The sequence below is a fragment of the Bombus impatiens genome, unplaced genomic scaffold (genome assembly GCF_000188095.3).
Source record: "Bombus impatiens unplaced genomic scaffold, BIMP_2.2 scf_0099, whole genome shotgun sequence".
Classification (NCBI taxonomy): domain Eukaryota; kingdom Metazoa; phylum Arthropoda; class Insecta; order Hymenoptera; family Apidae; genus Bombus; species Bombus impatiens.
The window spans coordinates 24011-48803 of NT_176518.1; the positions used below are offsets into that span (position 1 = coordinate 24011).

A 24793-nucleotide genomic window follows, 5' to 3' on the forward strand; every position below is an offset into this window, starting at 1 on the left:
TAGCACAATGTTGTACCGTGAACGATCTGGGTTAAACATACATTCCATACGTACCGCTACTTGACACTGTACTTTTCGTCGGGAAACAAGAGGAACAGGGGAGCAGTTGCCTAATGGGTATGTATGGTACTGGCCAACCTAAATTGTATCTCACAAGTTTCCTATTATAGAATACAAACGATAGATAATGATAGAAACGTATGAAATACCTATTCTTAAGGCGAATCATATAGTAATGAACAAAAGTATTGGCACAGCCAACTTCCTTTCTAAAATCCTGTACAAATTTATAAAAAATGTGATATTTTATTTAATTCTCTAGAAATAAAACAGCATCTTGATTACAAATTAGAAAATAATACATATGTATAGACCGAACAGTTCATAAGCGCAACGAATGGAATCATTGTTTCACATAAGTATATAATATTTCTCAACCTTGTGAGGTGAAACTTAGGTATTCTAATTAACTTGAAATCATAAATACGCGTTGAACTTGGTCCCGTTAATGGAAACCATGCAAATAACGATTTCTAAATTTCAGTTCCCTTAATTAACTCTTATAATTTATAACTTAAATAACCAAGTAAAAGTGAAATTTAATGGCAAAAATAATAATATATGTATCTATGACGTACATCATACGACACGTATCGTTCAAAACTGACGTCTTAATATGCAACGACAATTATTCACTTCAGGGCGAATTTCTATTGAAAAAGCAACAACTAGAAAGAACGTCTATAATTCCTACTAATATTTCAACGTAATCAACGGAATGCGAATGAAAATTGGAGCGGAACGATCGTTAAAAGAATATTAATTTAATATCGACCTAAATTTCACACCAGTTTCGTTTCTGCAGCTGATTTGTTTATTGCTTAACTTGTCTATTCCATTCTTTGTCCTTAAGGCCAGTATCACTAGAAAAAAGTTTAGAAAATCAGTGACCGATCGAAAAATTATTAGTAGCACTTTCATAAACAAAGTTGTTTGTGATAGCGTCGTAATTGAATTTCCCCAAACATAATGAAATCGTTAAATTTAGGTGGAAAAAGGAACCGACAAAAAATGCTAAATAAACCTTTGAAATTCCCTTTCATACCCACAGTATTAGAAAATAAAATTCAACAATGTAAATTGTCTTCAAAAATGCAAATGTAAAAAGTTATATCATGATGAATTAAAGTTAAATCAATTTCGTTGAATGCGCATGGAAGTAAAGAGGAGAATAAGTGACAACCAGAGCGGAATGTACGTAATGGAGCATACGATGCGCTACAAAAATGTAGGAGGGGCTTGGTTTTCGTAACAGAACGAATATGGAGCGAAAGTCAGTTTGGATCTGTGCTCTAGCCTCGAACATGTTCAACGTGAACGTGAACGTGAACTCTTTTAAGTCAGTGACACTGTAAGATAGCGTATTGAATAAATACTAATAAATTATGTACAAATTTAGTATATATACATAGAATAAATATATATATTTTACTGTAACGTAAGAATAAGTATGTAATTTCATCAGATAAACATTGTATGTAACTTTATGATGTGAAACAACTTTTAAATTTTAAAACGTTAAGAAATAAAAAAATTTATTGTATTTGTTAATCTTTTTCTTGACATGTTTAAATTACTTCTCCATAGAAATAAAAAAATGTGAGTTACTATGTTTTTCTTCTGTGGAATGGAATCCTATTTCAATAATCTCTGTTATATTAGATTTTCCTCATTGTCTTCTTCGATAAAAATTGACATAACATTTCACTTTGTTTGTTCCTGTTCGCGTATTTAGAACACTTTTCAAACAATTCGCTTAATCCTATCGTAAGTTTTAACAAATTTCCTGCATTTATCGTACTTTGTAAGATGCGATAGTAGTAATCGGAATGCGCTACTTGCAAAGCACAAATATTGTTACTTTGATAAAGAAGTTATTTTCCTTGGTACGTTTCAATGTGTGAAACAAAATCTTTTAATTTATCATCGCGAAAATCTTACGTTGCGTTTAATCGCTGGTTGAACGATCCATGTAGATATACAACACAATATTTGATAAATGAAAAGTACAATCCCAATGTCTCATATTATGCTAAACTTTCACGAGTCAAGGAACATGATCTGCGAAATCAATTCTACTTAGACGAGCTTTGAAACATCCACTCATCGCATTATTTATAAGAATTAACCAGAATAGAAATTTATTTCAAAATAATGCATTTTGCCAAATTGTTATTTTCTATTTTTATTTGAAATAAAATTTTTTCAAGCATAAGATCACAATCTTCTGTTGTTCGCTCGTATAATCCTTTATTGGCTTATAAAATGCTGTATATTGATGCATTCCTTTGTTCAGTAGAATCAATTTAGTAAAAAAAGGAAAGATTGTTAGGATCTTACAATTAAGGTCACTTTCTATTCACTGAATTGTATTCGCCATATAAAACAAAAGACACGTGAGTTGAAAAATTTAATTTGTCAGAATTTGAAACGATGGTTCTAAATATAAAAGCAATTTTCTTACTCCTATTCATCAGAAGTAGCGTTTACTTTCTCTTCACATATCCTTCCTTACATCTCTATAAAAGTTATCTTAATTTGCTGTTTCGTTATCGCGCACATTTCAAGTTTTTGGGTAATAGAATTGAGTATCGCGTAAAAATTCCTAAAAGAATTTATTAAACTCTTCTGCTGTCTTCGTAAGAAGAATATACATTTGCTATTTGTGTATTTGAAATTAAAATTAAAATGCTAAAATTTTGTGATATTTCGTGCTTTTCGATTCAATTTTCCATACGATGCTGCTATTTATTATGTGTTAACTCTTTTATCTGTTGTAAGAAGTACATGTTCAAAAGAATTATATACGCAAAAATTAGCCAGATTTTCCGCCCCTGTAAGATATTTATACCTTTGTCTTGTTATTATAAAGCATTATTATACCACGGAAATCGTAAAATTCCTATCTACATATATCCTACATATATCCAGCAGATGGTACGCGCAAGGTTGCTCAGAAATAGCACGGTATATCATATACATTATCGGTCATAAATTTCAGATCATCTCCTACATTTCGTTATATTTTGTTGCGCAGCGAACAAACAGCTATAATTGTCAAATAACTGTATCTATTCTGTCCATAAGCAATTACCACTTGTCTATACACCGTATCTAATTTTAATGGGTATCTTGCTTCGATATTCAGGTAACTTGACTAATCTAAAGCGAGCTGCACTTTCTTTGTTGGCAGCAGTGGTTTGATCGAACATTGAAAATATCAGCAAGAAAATCGTTGGCTGTTTCATCGGATTATACTGTGCGTATTTCATTAAATAACAGAATGGGAAATTCATAAAATAATACTGTAGAATCCTAATAATGTTTCACTGAGAAAAATTGATATATGGCGTATTACGCGAATACTATAAGAAGCGCGAAAACACACCGCATAGGTACTGGGGAAACACATAAAAAGGTGTTCAGCCAGCCCTATGGCCGCTTCGCCGACTCTATTACAGATTCGACGCGTATGTTTACGTCTAACCTCGGCGCGAGCGAGAGATTCCATTATTTCTTATCGGCCTTCCTGACGTTCTATTTTGCAAATCCTTAAACATAGTTTGCCACTTTTAATCAACCATAAACGTTAAATCTATATTGTATAACCTGTACTACTATTCTGCGTTTAGTCTTGTTGTTCTTTTCATTTATTCTTCGCATTCATATCCCTTCGGTTCTTAGTGACTCGATAAGCAAAAGTACAAAACAAAAATTAAATGGTCAGCTTATGTTGTGTTTCTTTAATAAACCTTACTTTTTAAATTAATAAAAACTAACACACATCCATAGGAGATCCCACGTCTTCAAAGCTTTAAACATTTCATATTTTCTCTTCATAGCGATTTATCATTTTTATAGAAGGTTGATACGACGCGACAATCGTAGCTAGGCTATCGTGCACGTTCGATCTAATGGACAGCCGCGGGCCATCGCTGTGAGACGCCGAGGAACTCGAGTTCTCTAGTTGCCTCCTCTTTTTCTTCCGCCACTTCTGTGCTTCCCGCTTGTGCTTCGTAATATCTGCCCATTGTCTTGCTTGTTCGTAACAATGGAGATAGGTTGCGCAGCTAGGCGTGGAAAAAGTTCATGTGTTATCGTAACTCTAGAATTTAATGGCTCCGACTTTGATTTATACGTGACCCCGTGGGTTTCTGTGACCAACTCTCAACAGAAATTTGTGTCCTTTTCGCGATACTTCTTACCGTCCCGTTCGTTTTACATTCGTGACAACCTTTTATGGCACGCTGCTACTGTTTCACCCTTTACATATTTCGTTTTATTTGTGCTATCGTCTCGTACATGTAGACTGCATGGTATATTTATTGCGAAGGCATGGTTTTATATGGAGTAGTTTGGAATATCTTTTACGGAAATTTACAGAATAAAATTCTATAAGAACTTAGAAGCATGCAATAGTCCATTTTCCTCCAATGTAATGTTCTTGCCGCTTTATGTCATTTAAACATTTTTTGGATACAGGTACTAAGAAAAGTTGCTTCTTGCATACAACGTTACCTTGAATATGGTTTCCCAATTTATACTCTCCAATCTCGTTTAAACAAATATAAAGATCTTCGATGTTTCAAGAAAAAGTTTAACATAGGGTCGAAATGATAAATCATGTATATTATGTAGATATATATAATAACGATACTTTAATATCTTCTTCAAATTTAGGAAATTTTTTAACGGTGGAAGCTTTTTAGAAGTTTTGCGATTTTTACAAAACATAACTTCGTAATTGGTGCGAAGCATAGCAGCTTCTTGATTTAAGCTACATAGATAAACCAGCTGGAGGCAAATAAAAAAAAAATGACCGTCTATTTGGACCACGGAGGGGAACATTTCTATCGTATATTTACCTGGCCGCAGTCCAGTCAACTGATAATTGCTGTATGTCATTGAACGATATATGTAATATGTGTGTTATTTGATGAGAAGTAAAAATGCAGGCTGCAAGAATAATCATAAGTAATTTTATGCAATGCATTTATGCGAGGCGAGCACAAATACTTACGAAGGTATTAACATTATATTCACATCTTTTTTTCTGATAATTAAATAACATTATTTTAATCCAATACAACGTGAAAAAAATTCAACGCTTTTATTCATCTCATCATTATTCCATCAAATTCTACGCTCTAATCGGCTGTTAGGCTAGGTTAATGTCTAACAGTAAATCTAATTTTCCACGACTTCTTCCGTAGTACAATACAGTATATAGTTATGTGTAGTATGGCTGTGCACTGTGCACTGACCTCGAACACAGACGATAGAGCTCAATTGCAATTCCTTCTTTTTTTTGGATATTTTGGCCTTTTTACGGATTCAAATGCTTTACCTATTATGTTAAGGCTCATTATCAAGGTTTCTCCTGTTCGAAAGACGGTGAGTTCGACGCAGCGGAATTTATTACGGCGCCATATTGTGATACAAAGTAAGTATACATGTTATACATAATTGAAGAGTGGAATAGCGCAAAGTAGATAATACAGACTATAGAAAGTAGTATTCCTCCATTATTGATATGTACTTCTTGCACATCATTTTGCTTTCAAATGTCGGCTGTGGGAGATATTAATTAAGTAATTTGTTAAATTTGACAAATTTTTAAGGTCGTGCACTGGTTTTAAGTTTTGCTACTGGCTGTTACGAGGATTATCTGGTATTCGATAAAAAAAATGCTGTTATACGAATGGATGTTTTCTATAAGTGGAACTAGAGTTGAATTATGGGACGAAGGTAAAAAAATTGTACACGATCCTAAAAAAATTCATTGTCATTGAATATACGGATTCTTCAAGATGGTTTTCAGGGTAATTTAATATGATCTAAGGTCATTTTCAGAGTAATTCAATATTTTAGTTTTGTATATTTTGATTCGACAGAAGATTTATTGCTTTATGAGTAGATGTTTTACTTTCTTTAATATGTACAATTACTGTGCATATTTTTTCAAAAATATCGTGTTTTCATTTCCAAAAAGTGTTTGAAATTTTTAAATTCTGGCAAAATTTCCGTTCTAAAAAGATATTACTTTTTGTAAGGATGTCGATATATTTAATGCATTGATATGAATCGAATCATAAACTCTGGCTATTTGCTAAAAATAAAGCAACATTGAATTTCACACGCTTATTATAACGACGCCGCTAGTAAAAATGTCGATTAATTGTATTTTATTTTTGTATCATGTTTAATTGCTCGTTTGAAGAAACGTTGAAAGTTCCGGTCACTTCCGTCTATCGACCGTTCTTCCTTTCAACGTCGTCGTAAAAACAGGATAATTATACTATACCGGCAATTATTAATAAATATCGGCATGTGAAGGGAAGAAGGTAGCAAAAGAGATATTACTACCAGGCAGGCTCACTTTTATAAAGAATTTAAAATTACTTCGCTTTACAGCTTGACTTTTTAATATAATTAACTTTCGATCGAACCCCATCCCATTATATTATCATTTGACCAAACGTAAATCGAACATTTCTTCCTCTTTATTAGATAAGTTTGGAAAGAAGCGTTCGCGTTTCAAATCATAGAAAAGAAATTATAGGAAGAAACCGATAACATTAGTAACTGTGTAATCTTTCCTGAAATATAGCGTTTATTATACTATGGATAATTTAAATTTGTAATATTTATAGTATAGTTATATTGTACACGTATATTATGTACAAATTGTTTTTAGAAATTGATTTTGTAAAAGATGTACACTTGCACACGTGCTCTTGCGGATGAAATTTGTGTAGCAACCTAATACATATAATGATATAATGATACAACATTATAAGTATAGTATACGTATCATTCGCTGTTCTACCATTCCATTGCCACATTCCACGCACGATGCGTAACAAACGATAAGCGTTTCCCGCGGTTTTCAACAGGTCACCGCGGATTGCGCTTCGCGTTCAAGCGGTGAACAAATCTACACACGTAGAGAAAGAGAGAGGGAAAAGCTTATGTATGTATTTCTTTTGCTCGTGGCATATAGCGCATGTCGCGAAAATCGTGGTACTTTGCGCACATGCCACGTGCATTCTGTTCTCCGGATACACGCGTGGCATTACGTCTGCGCCAGACGTCGACGTGCAGTTGACGTTCTTTCGATGTACCCTTCCTGCTCTCTTTGAGTTGACCAGCACGTCGCTCGCGCGCGCACCATGCGCCGCAGATATACCAATGCCAGTCACATCAAATTAATGGCGGGCATAGTGGTTTGTCACCCCGAGTGCCGCTTCTGTGTACTCTGGGAATATGGACTGGATGATGTGAAATTGCGAAAATTTCTATGCGATTATGCTATTATTACCGTCATACGGAGACGTAGAGTAGAAGAAAGTCGCGACCGCAAAGATGTTTTGAAATTAACCTCCTTTGCAGTATCATTTTCGTTTCTTTGAGCACACTTGCGTTAATTTTTAACCCTTCGCTCTCGACGACTTTTTCGGTCGGGCGTAGCAGAAACTCCGGACGATTTAGCGTATACGTGACGCGTGTCTTACAGCTAGCGTAAACTGATTTTATATACAGATTAACTTACAAAAACATTATATTCTAATAATTTATCTATATTTACATCTTTGAAAATATGATTTTGTAATATTAATTTCTGTATTTTTTTTGTGCGATAATTTATAAAGCATTCACCAAGATGCATTCTTGAATATAATAGATCTCATTTTTCAACAATTCAAAATCAAGTTCATTTTCATTTGAGCTAATGTCACTCCCAAAAACCACTTTTTAGGGTTTCTAAATTATAATACTTTTGCCATGATCGTCGAATCCGAACTAGCTTCGAAGGGATATGAGATTAAATACTTTATCTCCATTTTAAAGTCCAACACTTTACACTTCCTAATCTACAAACCAATATTGCACTCTCATCAATTGAAGATGCCGAAATCTAACAGTTGGAGTTGCAGCACGGAACATCGTGGTGACTGAGGTCGCCTCTAGAGTGTAAAGGGTTAATACACGGAGAAAGAGAGAATAACGAAGAGTCAGGATCGTGTATAGTTCGTATCGTTGTACAGTATCTCGAAACAAGATAAAAAGACCGATTACTTGCGCACCTTTTAAGCTCGTTAATTTAGCAAGCTAAAAAGATGTGTAGGTGCCGTTTAAATGGTAATTGTAATTACATGCACGAATTAGCAGGACGAGCGAACGTATTCGCGTGCTGACGAAAAGAAAAGTAAAACCCGTGTCCATATTAGAAAGCGAAGGGCATTCTCCATATATGCCATCCACTATTAGCGATGCAATTATGTCAAGAATATATTCGTAAAGATCATCGTCGACAAAGCAACCTACCAAACTCACGTTGGCAGAAAAATTATTCAAATTGTTCACGGTATATAATTGTTGGATAGCCGATGACGTATGGATCGAGGCTGATGACTTTGAAAAAACATATGTGTCAACCACCACTGTGTCAGTGAGCGGTATGAACATTAATCACGAGAAATAATATTCGCGCGTGGTTTTAATCGGACATTAATTTTTAATGGAATCTAAGACTTGTATAAATACTTTTATAGAACGTTGACACATTTCTTCTTCTATATTTAAATTCTTACGCGTAAATTTATAAATGTATATTGTGTCAGAGATACTTACATACACATATATGTATAAAGATTCTATTATCAAAACGTAAGGTCTTATTTCAAAGTTGGTAAGCAAATCTATCGATTATCTTTTATTTTTTATTCGTGTAGGCTTGTTCGTTTAACGTTTCTATTTAAATCTTCGCTATCGATCATTATTAATTTTCCATCGACAGTAACATCACACATGGCGTTTATTATAACATATGTATCAATAATCTTTGTTTTCGTTGCTTTATTCTCGGTAGTTGAAACATTTTCTTTCAAAGTAATTATACAAACTATCCGAATCTTTTTCTTTACTATAAACGTAATAGCACAACAAACTTCGATATATGTAACTAGTAACCGAAGATACGTAATAATTATTGTAATATACAGATAATATGAAAAGAAGCTGATTTCGTAGCCCATAGCTGGAATGCGAGCATGTGTTCTTTCGTCAAAAATCAAAAATCAATATCGACATCAAAAAGGTATGTACCTATTACAAATAAACTAAAAATATATAAAACACTGTCGAATAACAGTCGAGATTTTCCCACATAAAATTTCGAAATTTTAACATTTCAGAACCATTAGTTTCATCGGTCGTAAATTGCATGTTACAGTTCTTTCCTATTTCGAACGAAATCAGAATTTCATAGACGTAATAATAAATTAATGGAACGTGGGTCTCGACTTCGATAACACGGCATATTTTCTTTTATTCGTCATCTACGTTCTTCGTTTATGAAATTTTTACCATGTCGAGAACTTCAGGTGTACAAGAATTCAAACGTAACGGATTGCGCGGTCCATTGAGCTCGTATAACTTATACCGAATGTTTAAAATCGGGGACGGAATAATAAATTTTCAAGCACTGAATATACTGGCGAAGAAGCTTCCGCTGGCAAACGATCATCGCTTTCTGTAATAAAAGATTGCACGATCTCTCGCAAATTTCAACGAATCTCGTTTTCCATAGAGTTATTTATCGATACGTCCTACAACTCTTTCTAAAGAAAATATTCGTTTCATGTTTCAAATAAAATAAAAGATAGTAACAGATCGTGAAATTCCTTCGTGAAAAGAAGCTTAAATACAGAAAATTGAAAATGATGAACTTTCATTTTTAATTTTTGAGTCGTTCAACCGGTTAATCACGGAATGTTTCTCGTTTCACCGGAAATTTAAGGTGCAGCTACCAGGTCATCGAAATCGCTACTCATCCAGAAACTTTAAGCTTCGATGAACAGATAAATATCCCTTTACAGTTCTTTGCGTCATCTTGCGACGAGTCAATGATTTCTGATTTTTATGCACCGAGGTATATTTTACGATATCAGCCTTTCCTGCATGCTGGTTCTGTGGCTTAGTGGAAAAGAGGTACAAGTGCATCTTTTTTTTTTCTTTACGAAACGAAACAAAAGGAAACGATGCATAAGATTCGTATTTATCTAAAGAATTTTATAAACTCTAAGCTTACTATGAACAAATATAGGTTAGGTTTACAACACTATTATGAATTAATACACAAAATAGAACCATCGATTTGCTTATGTTACAGAATAAATAAAGAATGTTACGTATTGATGCCTATTGGAATTGGACAATCTTTTAAATTATTCTCCCATTAGTATTAAACTATTTAGCGAATTTAATGACGACACAAGAGGTTAAAATACGGATGATACGGCGTATTCCTTTCATCGGTCGGTAATTACGTTTTGTTGCATAAATCCACCCCATCCGAAAGATATCGCTCAACGACACATCCATCGAAATTCGTTTCGCAAGCAGCTAGATTCAGTGTAGCTTCAATGGCGCGTCACGGCATGTATACGGTATAGGTCGTCAATGACGAACGTAGAGGACAGGTGGCGACGGAGGAACACGAGCGCTCCTAGCACGTAAGTACTTACGTACGCGTAACAAGCATCGCGTCGCATCGCGGCACGCGATTTGCGCAAACGTCTTGATCGCTTGTGCACCAGGCGAACATCAACTCGAGAAGTACGCGGACCGCGTGTGTCTAGTCACGAGTCGCTTTGCGTCGCTTCGCGGTCCACGTGACCCCGCGGCGACACACGTGTAGGTACACGGGGCGGTGGCGCACGTGCAACGGTGCGTCCTACGTGTAGGCGCCGCGAGTTACGCGTCGTTCCACACGGAGGACCGCCACGTGTGCGGGAGCTGGTCATTGATTCGGGGAATCGAGTCATTCAGTTCAATACGAGTTGAATGAATTCATTACTTATTCATTGCTATCATACAATATTTTTCTTATTTTAAGGTATTACTTGCTATTTATGCATATCTGGAGATAGAAGATGCAAAGATTTTTTATTTCTACGTTTGCTTCGCAATTTGAGTTTTATTCTTGAAGTTCCACTCAATTTGAAAGCACACGCAATAAAAAATCCAAGAAACTGTAGTAGATTATATGACGAAACAAGGTGAACTTAGTACATTACGTGATATGCATTCTGTTGATTAAAAAGAACTCTGTTGATTCTGAAAGATTAAAGATTGATAGTTACTTCCATATATATATATATAATGCAAAAGAAAAAAGAATATTATGAAAATCCCAAAATAAATTTCAAGAAAGAGTATTCAAGTAAAAAGCTCATTTTTTGAATGTAAGATAAGAGTGCAAAATAATGAAATTAGAGAACTTAGGAGAGAAAATATTACTTTCTTGTTTAAGCTGTGATTTTCAACACAATTAAATAAGCAAAAAATGAAAAATGTAAAAGGATCTATTTTGTCGAATAAAATTGATAAAAGAATATAATATAAAAGAATAAATTACAGGAAAAGAAAGATTAAAAAAAAATTTAATTTTCTGTTTAAATCCAGAAAAAAGGATCGTGCTTCGAATCGTAATGCTATTTTGCAATCGTTTGTTTATATTCATTAGCTTTCAATCCGCGGTCCGGAATGTAAAGCCTTTCAAGAAGCATAACGATCTTCAAGGTAAAAAAGAAAAGAGGGAGAAGAGAACACCGGTGACGTGTCCCTGAACTCGATACTTTCGCCGCCATTGTGTACTCATTGCAAAAAGATTTTTGCATCGCTGTAAGTTGCGAGGGCGCGCGCTATGCTTTAAAAGCGAGCCAATAAATTAATGTTACCAGGCGACTAGGAAGCGAGGAGCGTTCACTCTTTACACTTTTGCAAAAAACCTATTGTTAACATGCTACCCTGTTAAGTATACAATAACGACTCAACAATTTCGTCTGTTGTTTAACAATGATTTTTACAACGGCTATCAATGCAAAACCCGGTGCAGTTACTATTTGGCCACTACGGTGTGTTTGTAAATGCAACTTTAGGTTAATTTGCGCGCTTGTAAGAAGAAAACGGAGCAGACTTCAACGTCGTAAATTATTTCTCTTTAACGAAGGTGCTTATTCTTCTCTTTCATTCTTTATCTTCTTCTTTCTTTTCTTTTATTTTAATTTATTTTTTGCTACTTTATTTTATTTTATTTCCAAACGAGCCAAGAAAGTTCCTTTCGCTTCATGGTACCTTGGTCTCGGATCATGCAATGTTGTAACATTGTTCTTGTTCTTGCACATAATTTATTGTTGTAATTTCCTGTTACAACTGTAATTTGGAAACTTTCGTTGCGAAAGGATATTCACGATAGTACGTAAAAATGATTGTCCTTAGATTTTTAATATTCATACTTACAAGTAGATAAACTGAAAATGCAACAACAAAAATTGTTACTTTAAAATTTTGTTTTACATTAAGGCTTTTTTTAAGACAGGGAATAGTTAATATTGCAATCTTCAAGGAGAGCAGGTATTACATTGTAATATCTTGATATGATTGTTAATTTAATGTTATTAAATATATACATATTACCATTTCCAAGTCTTGTACTATCGCATATACCAATAAGCAGAAATCTTCTTCAAAGAAATTCTACAATTTCTAGTAGAGTAGATGTAATTAATACATAGTAGTATTCTTTAGATGTATTTTTAATATCTCAGGATGTTTCAAAGTACAAAGTTTGATACTAATTTGTATATAATTTAATCGATGAACTCTTCGTTATAACGTATTTTCTTTATCAAAATATTAACACGTTTCGATTCAACGTTTTACTTAATAAGAAAAAGTTGTAATAAGAGCTTTGACTATAAACACTTTGTTATGAAATTATAGGCATATATTGTATTACGAAAACACTTGCAATTGTACAATTCCTCGATAGCGACGCGTGTCCGCCACGAAAGGCGATTGGAATTCCACTTTCCACGTGAGGCATATTTCTTGCCTTTGTCTGCACTCGGAAGCGGACAGAGGCATCGGTGCGCTCATAAATAAGGCATAACCGTGAACGTAGGCGAGTTGGCCTTGCTCGTGTGTATCTGCCAACGGGACGTGGCCTCCACTTCTTATGCCCACCATAAGAGGGTGAAGGAGTACGGGGCTAACCTGCGAGTAGGGAAAAACTACCACGAGCTAAATAAGTAGTCACTTAGAGGATGCTTTTAGCTCGATAACTAGGCTACCTCCCTTATGTTTATAGGCATCATGCTTAAGTGGACTCTGGTGGACGGTAAACTCTCTCGATGATGCTTCCTCAATGATTGAATTAAGGAACACTTTGGTCTTTTAAACCTTTGCGTGACACTATACACATTGACACACGACCATGGATGGTATGGTTCATTCATGTAACATTCACAATCCAAAAAGATAGGGATGATAAGATAGTCGGAAAAAGTATATGACAATAGTATGAAGATCTTTACATTGAATTGTGTATTTCTTGTTTAAAATTCCAATTAAAGATTGTTCTGTAGGTTTCTTTATGAATCGAAATGATTGATATTCCAGTCGTTATAGAAGGGTATCCTTTTTAAAGACTAAACATTGGCAAAGAAAAGTAATTATTTTACAATAAAAGTTAGGAAGAGTTTAAAAGCATTATTATTTGAATCGAATCTTATTAACGATGGCGATGGTAACGTAATCGATAATTTCCTCGTTCTCTAGTATATGTGTATATTAAATGTAATGAGACCGGAACATTAAAAAATAACGTAAGATAGGAAGTGAAGTTAGCCTGTTTTTGAACATTAGTAAAAATATCTCGCAAATAAATAACCTCACTTTTTAGCAAAATCTTCGAAGACTAAAATTTAGACCATAGTAAATTTATCGTTAACCTCCTTGTCTCTTATTACTTATTACTTTTTTAATCCCTAACACCTAATAATAATATACGGCAATAATATAGAATATAATCATAATTTCCAATAATCCGAAATTAGAAATACCATTTTAAGCGACTTGATTATTATTCGCTAAATATAAACTATTCTTTTTGTTTAATCATTTACTGCTCAAGTGTAGTCGAAGATAAGTGTAATCTTATAATTAATTATCACGATACATCGAAATCCGCATACTTGTACAAATATTAACTCCGATAAATCATAAATCAACTTCTTTAAGGCTATTCAATTTGGATTAACAACATTCAACGTATCGTTGCGATTTTATGGCCATTACTAATCCAACTAATCCTTTCTTGAGGGAATTTTAAATATTTATCGCATAGTTGTAGTTCATATTTTGTTCTATTCTCCTTCTTAAAAAAAAAGAAAGAAAAGAAGAGAGAATATTCATATACCATGAAAAAATTCTAAAGATCTAACAGACTTTTATTGTTATAATCCTTTCCAACTCGCTCGTCGTTCCCTTAAATAACTTTGCGTTACTTTGCCGCATACACAGCACGAGCAAACAATGTTACGAGTAAACTTCACCTTTTTGTTGCTTCACCATGCGATTGCCCGTCGAACGCGTAATCGAGGCTTGAAAACTTCTTTGCACGAGTGTTTCCCTCCCCGAGAACGTGTACATGCATTATAGCAGCTTATGTCGTAGCTAAAGAAGTTAACGCGGCTAAAAGATTAAGAATTGTGACCGGTTAATCGCGAGTCACGACTCTCAAGAATTTTCGATATTGGGTATCCGGGTTACGATGTATTTACAACCACATTGCTATGTAAAACGCGCGGAAAATTATTTATTAAACGATAAAAGGCAATCATCCGAAGAACGTGGGTAGAAAAAGAAAAATGTTGAATTTCCTACACGTGCATTCCCGTTGAGAAGTATTGGGACACTTAGAGAAAACCAAGTTAAAACCTGATAAATCTTAGAGGGTAAAGAACTCATAAAATTTTTGAACAGTAGTACATATGTAAATACATATGTGTTTAAAGCGATACGATGTACATACTTCAGGACGCAACTATCCACAAACCAATCGCGAGCTCGATAATATCGTAATATGGGTAGAAACGCTTTGCCTTAGAAACGTGATTCTGTTCGCCCATCTAATCATAATTTCACGATGAATTTCTTTCTTCGATGTTTCTTTTTCCTTTCGATCGTTTTTGATTCTATCGAGAATATTGACTAACAGATACGCCGAAGGATTTCACGAGTAATGTGCGCGCCACGAGTCCACGAGAGATAGCGGATCCATTGTTGATAATGTTGGTGAAGAACGGACGGTTTTGAGGTGCTGATTTATCGAGAACGCCATTTAGAGATGAAAGCATACTCCGTTGAGGAAACGTGACTCGTTAATCGTTACCATCACCGATTTCTTTGACTAGGTATTAACGAGTCCGCTGAATCGCTATGGCTAGGATATCGTATACACTGCGATAGTTAAAGACATTTGATCGTGTTGTTAGATGATTAAGGAAGGCATGGATTTCTGCGCTTAAGGATTGATCCTTGTTTCGTGTATAATTTGTAGTTAGATATATAAAGTGTTCAATTAAGGAAATCCTATCTACGTTTGCTATTTTACGCATATGTAGTTAATTGTATATGAAAAAATTCAAACATGTTTAACAAAATTTGAAACCCTATTTGCTTTCATTTTAGTGGAGCATAACAAATTAACAAAGATCGTTTTTCTTTTTTCATTTTTTCTTGTAATTCTTGTCAACAGAAATGTTTGAATGATCGTGTTTTCTCGTGTCATTCACAATGTCCACCAATTTGCATAACACGTCCTCGTTACTGAAACGCCTGAATCGTTGCAAAAAAGAAACGGTAAAGAAGTAAGTAACTTACAAGAATAAAGAAAGAGCACCCGGCTACCTCGTGAGAATTCTATAAATTTTTCGAAAATCCGGCTAACGGTCAGTTTGCACGGCATTGTATCTTCCATGAACTGGTTACTTTCACGAAAACAGAAAAACCGAAAAGATAGATAAAGACCGAATACTTACTCGTATACAACGTTGCCACGATTTACAAAGAAGAGAAAGGGACACTAACGAGTGTGTTAATTATCGCATTCAATTCATAATAAATTCAGAGCATGGAAATGGCTTTACGTAATAAAACGGTTTATCCATCCTAATGAAATCGTTATTTCTAATCCATCCATTTACTAATGCCAACAAATTATTGCTATAATCAATACTATGCGATAGTAACACAACCCTATTTTAGCTTCTCTTTTGCGACACAACATTCTAACATTCTATGGAACGGAAGTGTTCTATAAAGTTTGATTACAGTATAGTAATACATATATGTATATTTTAGTATGGATCTAACACTGTAGCTATTCATGTGGCATCATGATGGTTATAATGGAAATGCGTAGATAATTATGAAAACTGAATATGTCACAGATAAGGAACTCGGATTAATAAGAATATAATTACAAAAGCAAGAAATGTGGTATTAATATGTAATTGATAATTAAATATCTTTAAGAAGAGGACGCACCTATTTCCCCAGCTCTTATACACACGTATACACGCACAGTTTGAAACGTTAAAATACAAAACCAAAATTTTGAACAAAGTAATGTACACTTTTATATAATCTGTTAAATGCTATTAAAGTTTATTCTGCATGATTTGAGACGATCTTGAAGGGAACATTTGCGGGCGGCAATTAAGCAATACCCGGTTCGTCGGTTACTTTTAATTGTTCTTAACGAAGCTAAACGCAGTTGTGGTCCACGTCACGGCGCATAACAATGAATAACGGTCCTGGTGAACGAGTCCGTTTACTTTGTTCTCTATTGTCATCGCCGACGACAATGAGCACGCGACGGTTCGAAATGCGTATCATTGATGTACGAGCCTTGTGTGTACCGAATAATTACGCATAAATCCAACCAAGATCAGTTTGTTTTATAAACTGCAGATATTTTGCGTAATATGTACCTACTACGCTTTTATTATGCGAGTGTAGTTTATATTCGTATAGATGCCTGTTCATATCCAGTAATGTACAACTAAATTAAATCATCAACTTTACAACTAAATTTCAAATTAAAATTACGAAGGAGATTTTAGAAAGAAAGACCTTAATTTTTTTACTTACATTTCTTAAATATTTTCATTCGCTCCTAAGTAAGTCAACTCGTAACGTAAAGTTTACTTATTACTTATTATTAACATTTTAAAACGCGAATAAAAATAATAGGTGTATCGCATCTGACGGAATCGCTTGTTCCCATGTCTCGAACGCGTCTCGATAGCTCGTTAACCGGTTTCGATCGCGTTCCATTTACTCCTTGAACTTCAACTTTACTCGTGTGCTTAATAACTAAAATGGACACGTGACACGCACTGTTTACCCTTCGAAAAGTTATCCGTATTTCATTAAGACATTCTAATTTAACTACTAAAATAAAATAACATTTCCGTTTTTCCGATAAAATCCCTAATATCTTATGCATCACGAACGACATATTTCTGTTATCGCGCATTGCTAACTGTATATCCTACATCTGTGCCATGTATAGTATTCTTAGATTAACACTTTTAGTAATGATATAATATAATAACATTATAAAATAATATTATAAATATTATAATTCTAGAATGCTCCACATTTCGTAATCATTGAAAACATATACTATCGATCAAATAACAGTCCTACTTTATGACTAGAAATTCGTATATACGCCACACTTTGAACAACTACTTTATACCGATTTTCTCTACATATGTCAAATCTTACATACAATGTCACGTTTATAATAATTGATATCTTTTGAGGCTGAAGAAAACGAAAATACAAAAATAACGTAATTAGTCACGTTGCATAGGAAAGCAAGGACTATTTGTCAATGAGTTAACGAAGTGAAGTTGATCGTGGGCCGCGCGATTCGATACGGTTGCAATCAACTTCGGCGTGGAATTTGAAAAAGTGTGCACTTCACTCACCGTCAGCTCGGCATTTCGCCCGGCGTCGTTCGACTGTCGCCGATGGAAACCCGTCACGCTCGAGAATATCGTCGACACGATCATGCGGCTACGATGTTTCACTGGTCACCTTTAGATCGAATAATTACAGTGCCGGGAAATCGTAAACATCACGTAGACACCGGTTGGAAAATAGTGTTCGGCAACTCTGTTGTCACTCTACGATTACGCGTTTCCGTTATCGTATTCTTGACTGGACGTAAGTTTCGTTAATTTCTACCACAGCAACTTGTGAAATTTGATACTTTACCAACGTGTTCACTAGACGAATACTTAGATTGCTGTACGATCTACGAAACACACCTGACCAATGGTCGAACGATACTGAGCCGGTGGCACAGTCGCGAATCTCCCACTAGACCGCCACCACCCCCTCCCTTTGAGTACCAACTCAACTCAAGTCGTCAAGTGAGCAACCCTTGGCGGTCTTCTATGAAAAAGCAAATATTTGTAGGAAACTTTAGATTCCAACCAAGCTAAGTGGAAATTTCCACCCTTATAAATTAACAGTTTTAGGTTTGTAAATCTATGTATATCATCTAAAATGATCTCTGAAAGCTAATTTCTAATAAGTATGAAAGGATATAGTGGTTAATTTATTTAAAATGGAAGATCTAGTGGAACAATAGTTATTTTTGCTTCAATGGAATTAAGAATTTAATATTTAATAGTTTCAACATTGATATTTATTTTGTATAATTAGTTTTGATAACTAGTTTTTATCATTAGCTTTTATTTGATTCGTGTAATTGTAGTAGCTCTTTATGTTTTCTCTTATATACCGTACGTGACATTGTGAATGCATATGTAACACGTTACGCGGGTGAAGAACTCAGATCGAGCAACCTAAAATCGCGTAGTATAGTAGAGACAATGTTCTAAAGGAAAGCAAAACGATTCCATGATGACTTGAAGCGAGGCTTAACGCACTGTAAATAGTCGTGTACGAATAGAATATATTTTGTAAGCGAAAACGTGGCAAAACTTGCGAAACCTGGCAATCACGAGACGTATAAATGCGGCAATAAGTATCAGCGCGCGATTTACTGTCCATTGAATTTGTTGAACATGTAAATTACAGGCTGTCGCCGTTAGACCAATGCTGAGGATACTCTTTCCATGTATCTAACCATGTGTGCGCACATGTACACAAGATATGTAAAAGATGATACAAAATTAGTAATCTCAAAAATCGAAGATTTAGCCGAAAATAAACTTTTAGCTCATAAAATTTTCACCTTGACATTGAAAATAAACGTTTGGATGATAGTAGTAGGGGTACCACTGATTGAGACTCGTTGCTATAAATCATTTTGTTAAAGCTATTAAAACATGCGCTTTTCTTTCTTTCTTCGCAGTTATTATTCTTCAGCCTCTCAGCATCAAAACACCGTTTCAAGTAGACTTGACCCATATTAAATATGCTAGCAAGTTAATATTTCTATTTCATTTCATTTTCTGTTCTATTTCCTTTTCGCGTATTTTTCATCGATAACACTTTGTTGTCTCATTAAACTTAAGTACTTTGTCATGTTTTTTTTATCATGTTTATCATTTCATTATGTTACTATACCTGTTACTATAACATTAATATGAAAATATTACTTTTAGTAGCAAAATTGACAGGATACGTTTTACTTACTTTAGCGAAACATCGTATGATCCTATATTTCGTGGCCCTTTTTCACACGCTGTATAGTAATAGTGAATCAGACGCGAATTATTTTCCACGGTGTCTGTGATCTTGTACTTTAATGATATACGTGATGCGCACTATCATGTGCTCTGTTCCCCAGAGGGTGTACAGATTATAATAGTGGCACCATTATAAAACCTTCGAGATAGCCAGTTATGAGTCACGCTTACGGTGTAGAGGGAAACATCACGGCGTGCGGTATAAATGTTAATATTGCTCGTTTATTAGAAACCAGTAGAACGCTGCTCCACGGCTGACAGAAGTATGTACATACGTATCATTTATGCTATTAAACTTCACGCGTGTACAATCGTTCGGTGTTTCGTTTATTTCATCAAAGGAAACACTAGAAGCGCAAGATTAAAACTACCAAGTCAGACAACCTTCAGGTCATTACGTAATCACGTATTTTCCAGAAGGTCAAGTAACTTTTTAACATCAATCGACGGATGATTGCACCCTTTGAGAGGTAGCCGCGCGTGAGTCCACCTATAGCTAGCAATAATGTTAAAAAATCAATGCAATCTGTGTCCAACGATGATTTCGTTCGAGACGCTAAAGAAAAATTTTTATATCGTCGCGCTTAATCGACGTTGATTATTTAAAACTGATATTTTTAGTGAATTGATAATGGGCAAGCAGCCGATATAATTGTTTATGAAAAACCAGAAACTCTAAGCACTGTATTTTGCTTTTCATTATTTTAATATTGTTTGGTTAACATTTACACAGTTACCACAGAGATCATCCATGATCTAAGCATCCAACATTCTAAGGGTGCTCTGGTAGGTATTCGTTACATATGTATGTAGCATATGTTAGAATTTCTTTTAGTATCTATTATATAAGATTATGTTTCCTGGCAATTATTAATTCTAAAGCAATTAGTGAAATAAGTAATTAATAAAATTAGTGATTTCAAACCGGATAAGTGTTGTAGTTGATTAAATAATAATACCTATACCCGAACTTTTGTTCATAAACAATTTCAGAATTATATAAATATAGAATTTATTGTGTAGAGATGTTTTCTTCTCTTCTGTACGTAAACTATACTATAAATATTCAACTACTTATAAACCTGAAGATTTTTAGCTACTGTCCCCCTTCTTTCACGGATTTATTACTAGCGAAACGATAAAATTAAACTCGGTCTATTTCACTTCACTATTTTAACTATTTATCTTATAAAATGAATCGTAAACTATGTACTTTTTACCTTGGTTTTCTTTTTTCACGGCCCATTCCTTGAGAATCGTGTTAATTCCAACCTTTATGTCAATAGTATAAGTAGATACATCAACTTTAACAGATAATATAAGCTTTCATCTACCCAAAAGCTTAAGCTTCAAAGCTTCCAATAAACTTCTAACAAATATGTTTAAATTAATAAAAAACTCGAAACCTTAATTTCTTTCAATTACTTCATAATTTATTAATATATGCCTATAGATGGATGAGTATCAAACACAATGTGATCCTAACAATGAGCCTATAGATGTATTATATTTGTCTTTTATTACTGCTGTTATTTCTACTGACATAGCTGAAATGTATTTCACATATCACCTCAATCTATCGGTTTTTCAGTAGTTGAAACAGTTTAATTCAATCGCAGTCGGATAATAGCTCGGTCGCAAATGTCGATGTTCCCGGTTCTTTGATCTCTTTCTTGCTCACGCGATCTTTTCTCTGGCACGGCTCTCTCACATTTGGTTCTAACCTGACCGCATTCCAGGAAGAATCTGTGTCTCCGCCTATCAGAATGCACTTTACATCGTTTTCGACGCGCGAAACTGCAGCATCAATGCGCATGCTTTAACTTAATTGGATTGGTTAGATCGGCTAAGACAGTGCTTGAATAAACGCAGACGTATAATTCAGAGAAAAATGAGGAGAATTTAAAGGATGTCGATGTGTTGAATTTGTGTTAGTCAAAAACTACTTATTAGTATTGTAATTAATAGGCCTTTGAAAAAGTATTTAATGATAAATGAAGCAATAATCAGGATTCTTGCAATAACCAATTAATGACTAAGATTTATTCCCACGTTTTGCCGATTATCTGTTATTTGCAATATCTAATGATTTGATTATGCATTTCATGGATCGTTGTTTTGAAATGGAATCTAAATGAAAATTTGATTCACTCCTTAAATGTTATAATTAGTACTCTACCTCTAACCTGCTTGTTATAATGGATATTATAGTATACAATGTACAAGAATATTTTCCTGAACGGAACAGTTTCGATGCCGTTTCGTGACTGAACGCCTAGTATGCAGTTTGTATCAGCCTTCACATGGCCTGGTAGAACACGTAGTATGATTTCCTCACCCAGTAGTCCCGCGTCGCTTCGTCGTCAGGGTGTTTTATAGAAGATCGTCACCTACCTACATAGAACAAATCAAACCAATGCAACGTATCAAGTCAATAGGCTCAAGTTATTTCTATTGGCCACCATAATTATTGAGCTTAGCTGAATAACATCAACCTGTACTTTTGAGCCCTTACCGCGGCACGTTGAACTATGGAATTATATGTTTTTGCCAGACAAATGATACGAAGGTTTCCTCTACGGACATAGTTTAAAGTAAAAATTTCATGTGATCATGATCGTGATCATCATTATGCAATAATTAAAATAAGCAATAGTTGGCGACACTTTGGTACTTCCAATAGCGGAGCCCAATAATAATAAAAATAAAACATTAATATTATCACAGCCTGCAACATTTTTTACGTACACAATTAATGTCAATGTAATTATTTCAGCTATACATTGGGTACTTCTTTATTCAATATATAGGAAATTATGGGAGTTTATAAGGAAGCCTACGTCACTTCCTGAGAAATATGGCCACGAGAAACTGTGGTTTTCGAAAGAACTCGATAAAACCACAAGCCACACGATCGTCCTTGGTAACCAGCTAAATGTATTTCAGTGAAATACTTTCTATTATCGATTTCAGTTGAAAGGGATAACAACGCTGTATCCGTGGGAAATCTATATCACGAGGACTACTTTTGTGGGATATTTGTAGGTCACTTTATCTAATTGATATTGACGAGTTGTTTGAAGCGTTTCATTATGTCATGTATATTTCTATATTTAACTTCTTTTTTCTAATTTAGCCAGTCGATGAAATTATTATTAGTTTAGAATGAAAAGTTCCTCTTCACTTAAGCTTAGATTTTTTAATGAATAAGGATCAATCGGTATCTATTAATCGCTAAAAATGCTTCGTTTTTCACGCAATTCGTTTATTGGAGAAACTTCATAAAATTTTGTTACCTATGTTTAAAATGCCGTTTTGTATTTAAAATCTCCCTATTCCATAAATACTATTAAATACATACCGAGAGACAATCGAATCCCTAGTACAGCGAACGCATCAGAGAAGAGCTTTCACTGTAATCCTTTGTATCTCTCTACAATTATCGAAACGCGACTTCAATAGCATTTCAATGAATACGGCCGCGGTGCCGCTCCGCGGCGGATAGAATACAGAACGCGCGCGGAAGATCATCCTCGTGGAAGGGTTCGTACGCGTTCTTTGTTCGCCGATGTGCATATGCTCATCGTTCGTTCGATGAGTCAGTGCCTGATTGCGTATAATACAGCGAGAAACGCCACTTTTCCTATGTTGGCTGTTGATTTTCTAATTGAAGCATATATTGCCGTTCAAAAGTAGCTGGACACGCGTGAATTATAAAAATAATATCTTTTGATTTATTTCATCCAGATTGGTCAGTTCTTTTCTTTTTTTTTTAAATCGCGAGTTTAAAACAACATATACGCTCCAAGGTTGTTAGTGACCACGGTGAGAATAAAATCGTTTCAGTATTCATGAACGATTTACTTACAATCTCACAGATTCTGTTCATAATAGTGCGCGACAGACACGATCGACCGATTGGTCATCGGCATTAGACACTGTCGATATTCCCGGATCGTGCGATCGGAACAATGAAAACGCAGCAAGTACAATGCGAGTCACGACGTTCGTACGAATACGTTCCTCGCACATGGATTTGTCTCAGATTGGATGACACAAAGACGAAAAGGCGGAAACATCGGAGACGGTAATAACAGGAAGAAAAAGAGACGAACGAAAAGCAAGAAGGAAGAAGCATAAGACGAGAAAAGAAAAGTAAGAAGAAGAAGCAGAAGAAACAACGACAAAGCAAAGGGTAGTTGAATGTGCGCGTATGATTTACGTGCACGAGCAGTAGGCTGCATAATTTATCGATCGATCGAAAGCGCATGCGCCGTTGCCTGGTACACGATTATGTATGCGCGACTGCCGAACAGCACACGAGTAGTACCTACGTCGCGCAATCGATCACTGTCCACCTCGCTCGATGACGTTAATGAGGTTGATCGGTACTTAGCGATACTTTAGCCTGCTGGCCATTGCAGTCGATTATATGCACCGTTTGTTTATGCAACGAAGAAATGATGCAACTTGTTGCCGGATGAAGACGTTGTACGTGCAAGCATGGGCTACGTAGAAAAGAACAGTGATAAGGATATGAAAATAATTGAACTTTGACAGTAATCGGGATCGGAAGATTCTTGCGATTGCTATTAACAGTAAGAGTAAGGTCCGTAATGCTGTAAAATCACAGGCAAATTACGAAAAGCAATTTTATTGGCCCAAAACTTGATCGCAAAGAATGCAAGATGCTATAGAAAAGAATATAGTCATGATGTTGCGATGAAACTAATTTTATCCAGATTTATCAAAATATCACGAATAATTCTTTTTTTGCGTAAAATCATGAATTAATCTAATGTTTTGCTAAAGTTGTTTCGCTAACTGTTGCTTACAGTTTATTAAGCTATACATGGGTATAAACAGAAATAAACTTCCATTAAGATTTCAAATGTTCAATAAAAAGAGAAAGACGAAACTTTTCGATCAACCTAATATGTACCAAATTACTTTCAATCTCGATGAACGATACTTCCAAACAGATTCCCATTCCTAACAGGAAATCCTGTTTAAGAACGTCTTAGCCAGAATCAGTAACAAATCAACAACGAGGGGCATCGAGCGGCTGATCTGTCGTGTAATGGAATCGTCCAGGATTATCGTTATTTGTCTATCGTTATTTGTTCATCGAAAATAAGACAAACGTG

General features: G+C 34.9%; 1 protein-coding gene across 2 annotated transcripts in view; it reads right to left on the reverse strand.

Annotated features, from left to right (window-relative positions):
- Window positions 1–24793, reverse strand: part of LOC100748446 (uncharacterized protein DDB_G0284459-like) — a 47462-nt gene that overhangs the window by 18701 nt on the left and 3968 nt on the right. Inside the window, exon 1 of one of the 2 annotated variants that reach the window (XM_012394797.3) lies at window positions 17913–18277. The exons of the other annotated variant lie outside the window; for it this stretch is intronic. Coding sequence (XP_012250220.1) covers window positions 17913–17996 — 84 coding nt within the window. The 5' untranslated portion in view covers window positions 17997–18277. Of the gene's footprint in view, window positions 1–17912; window positions 18278–24793 lie in introns of those variants that run through there. 2 annotated transcript variants of the gene reach the window in all.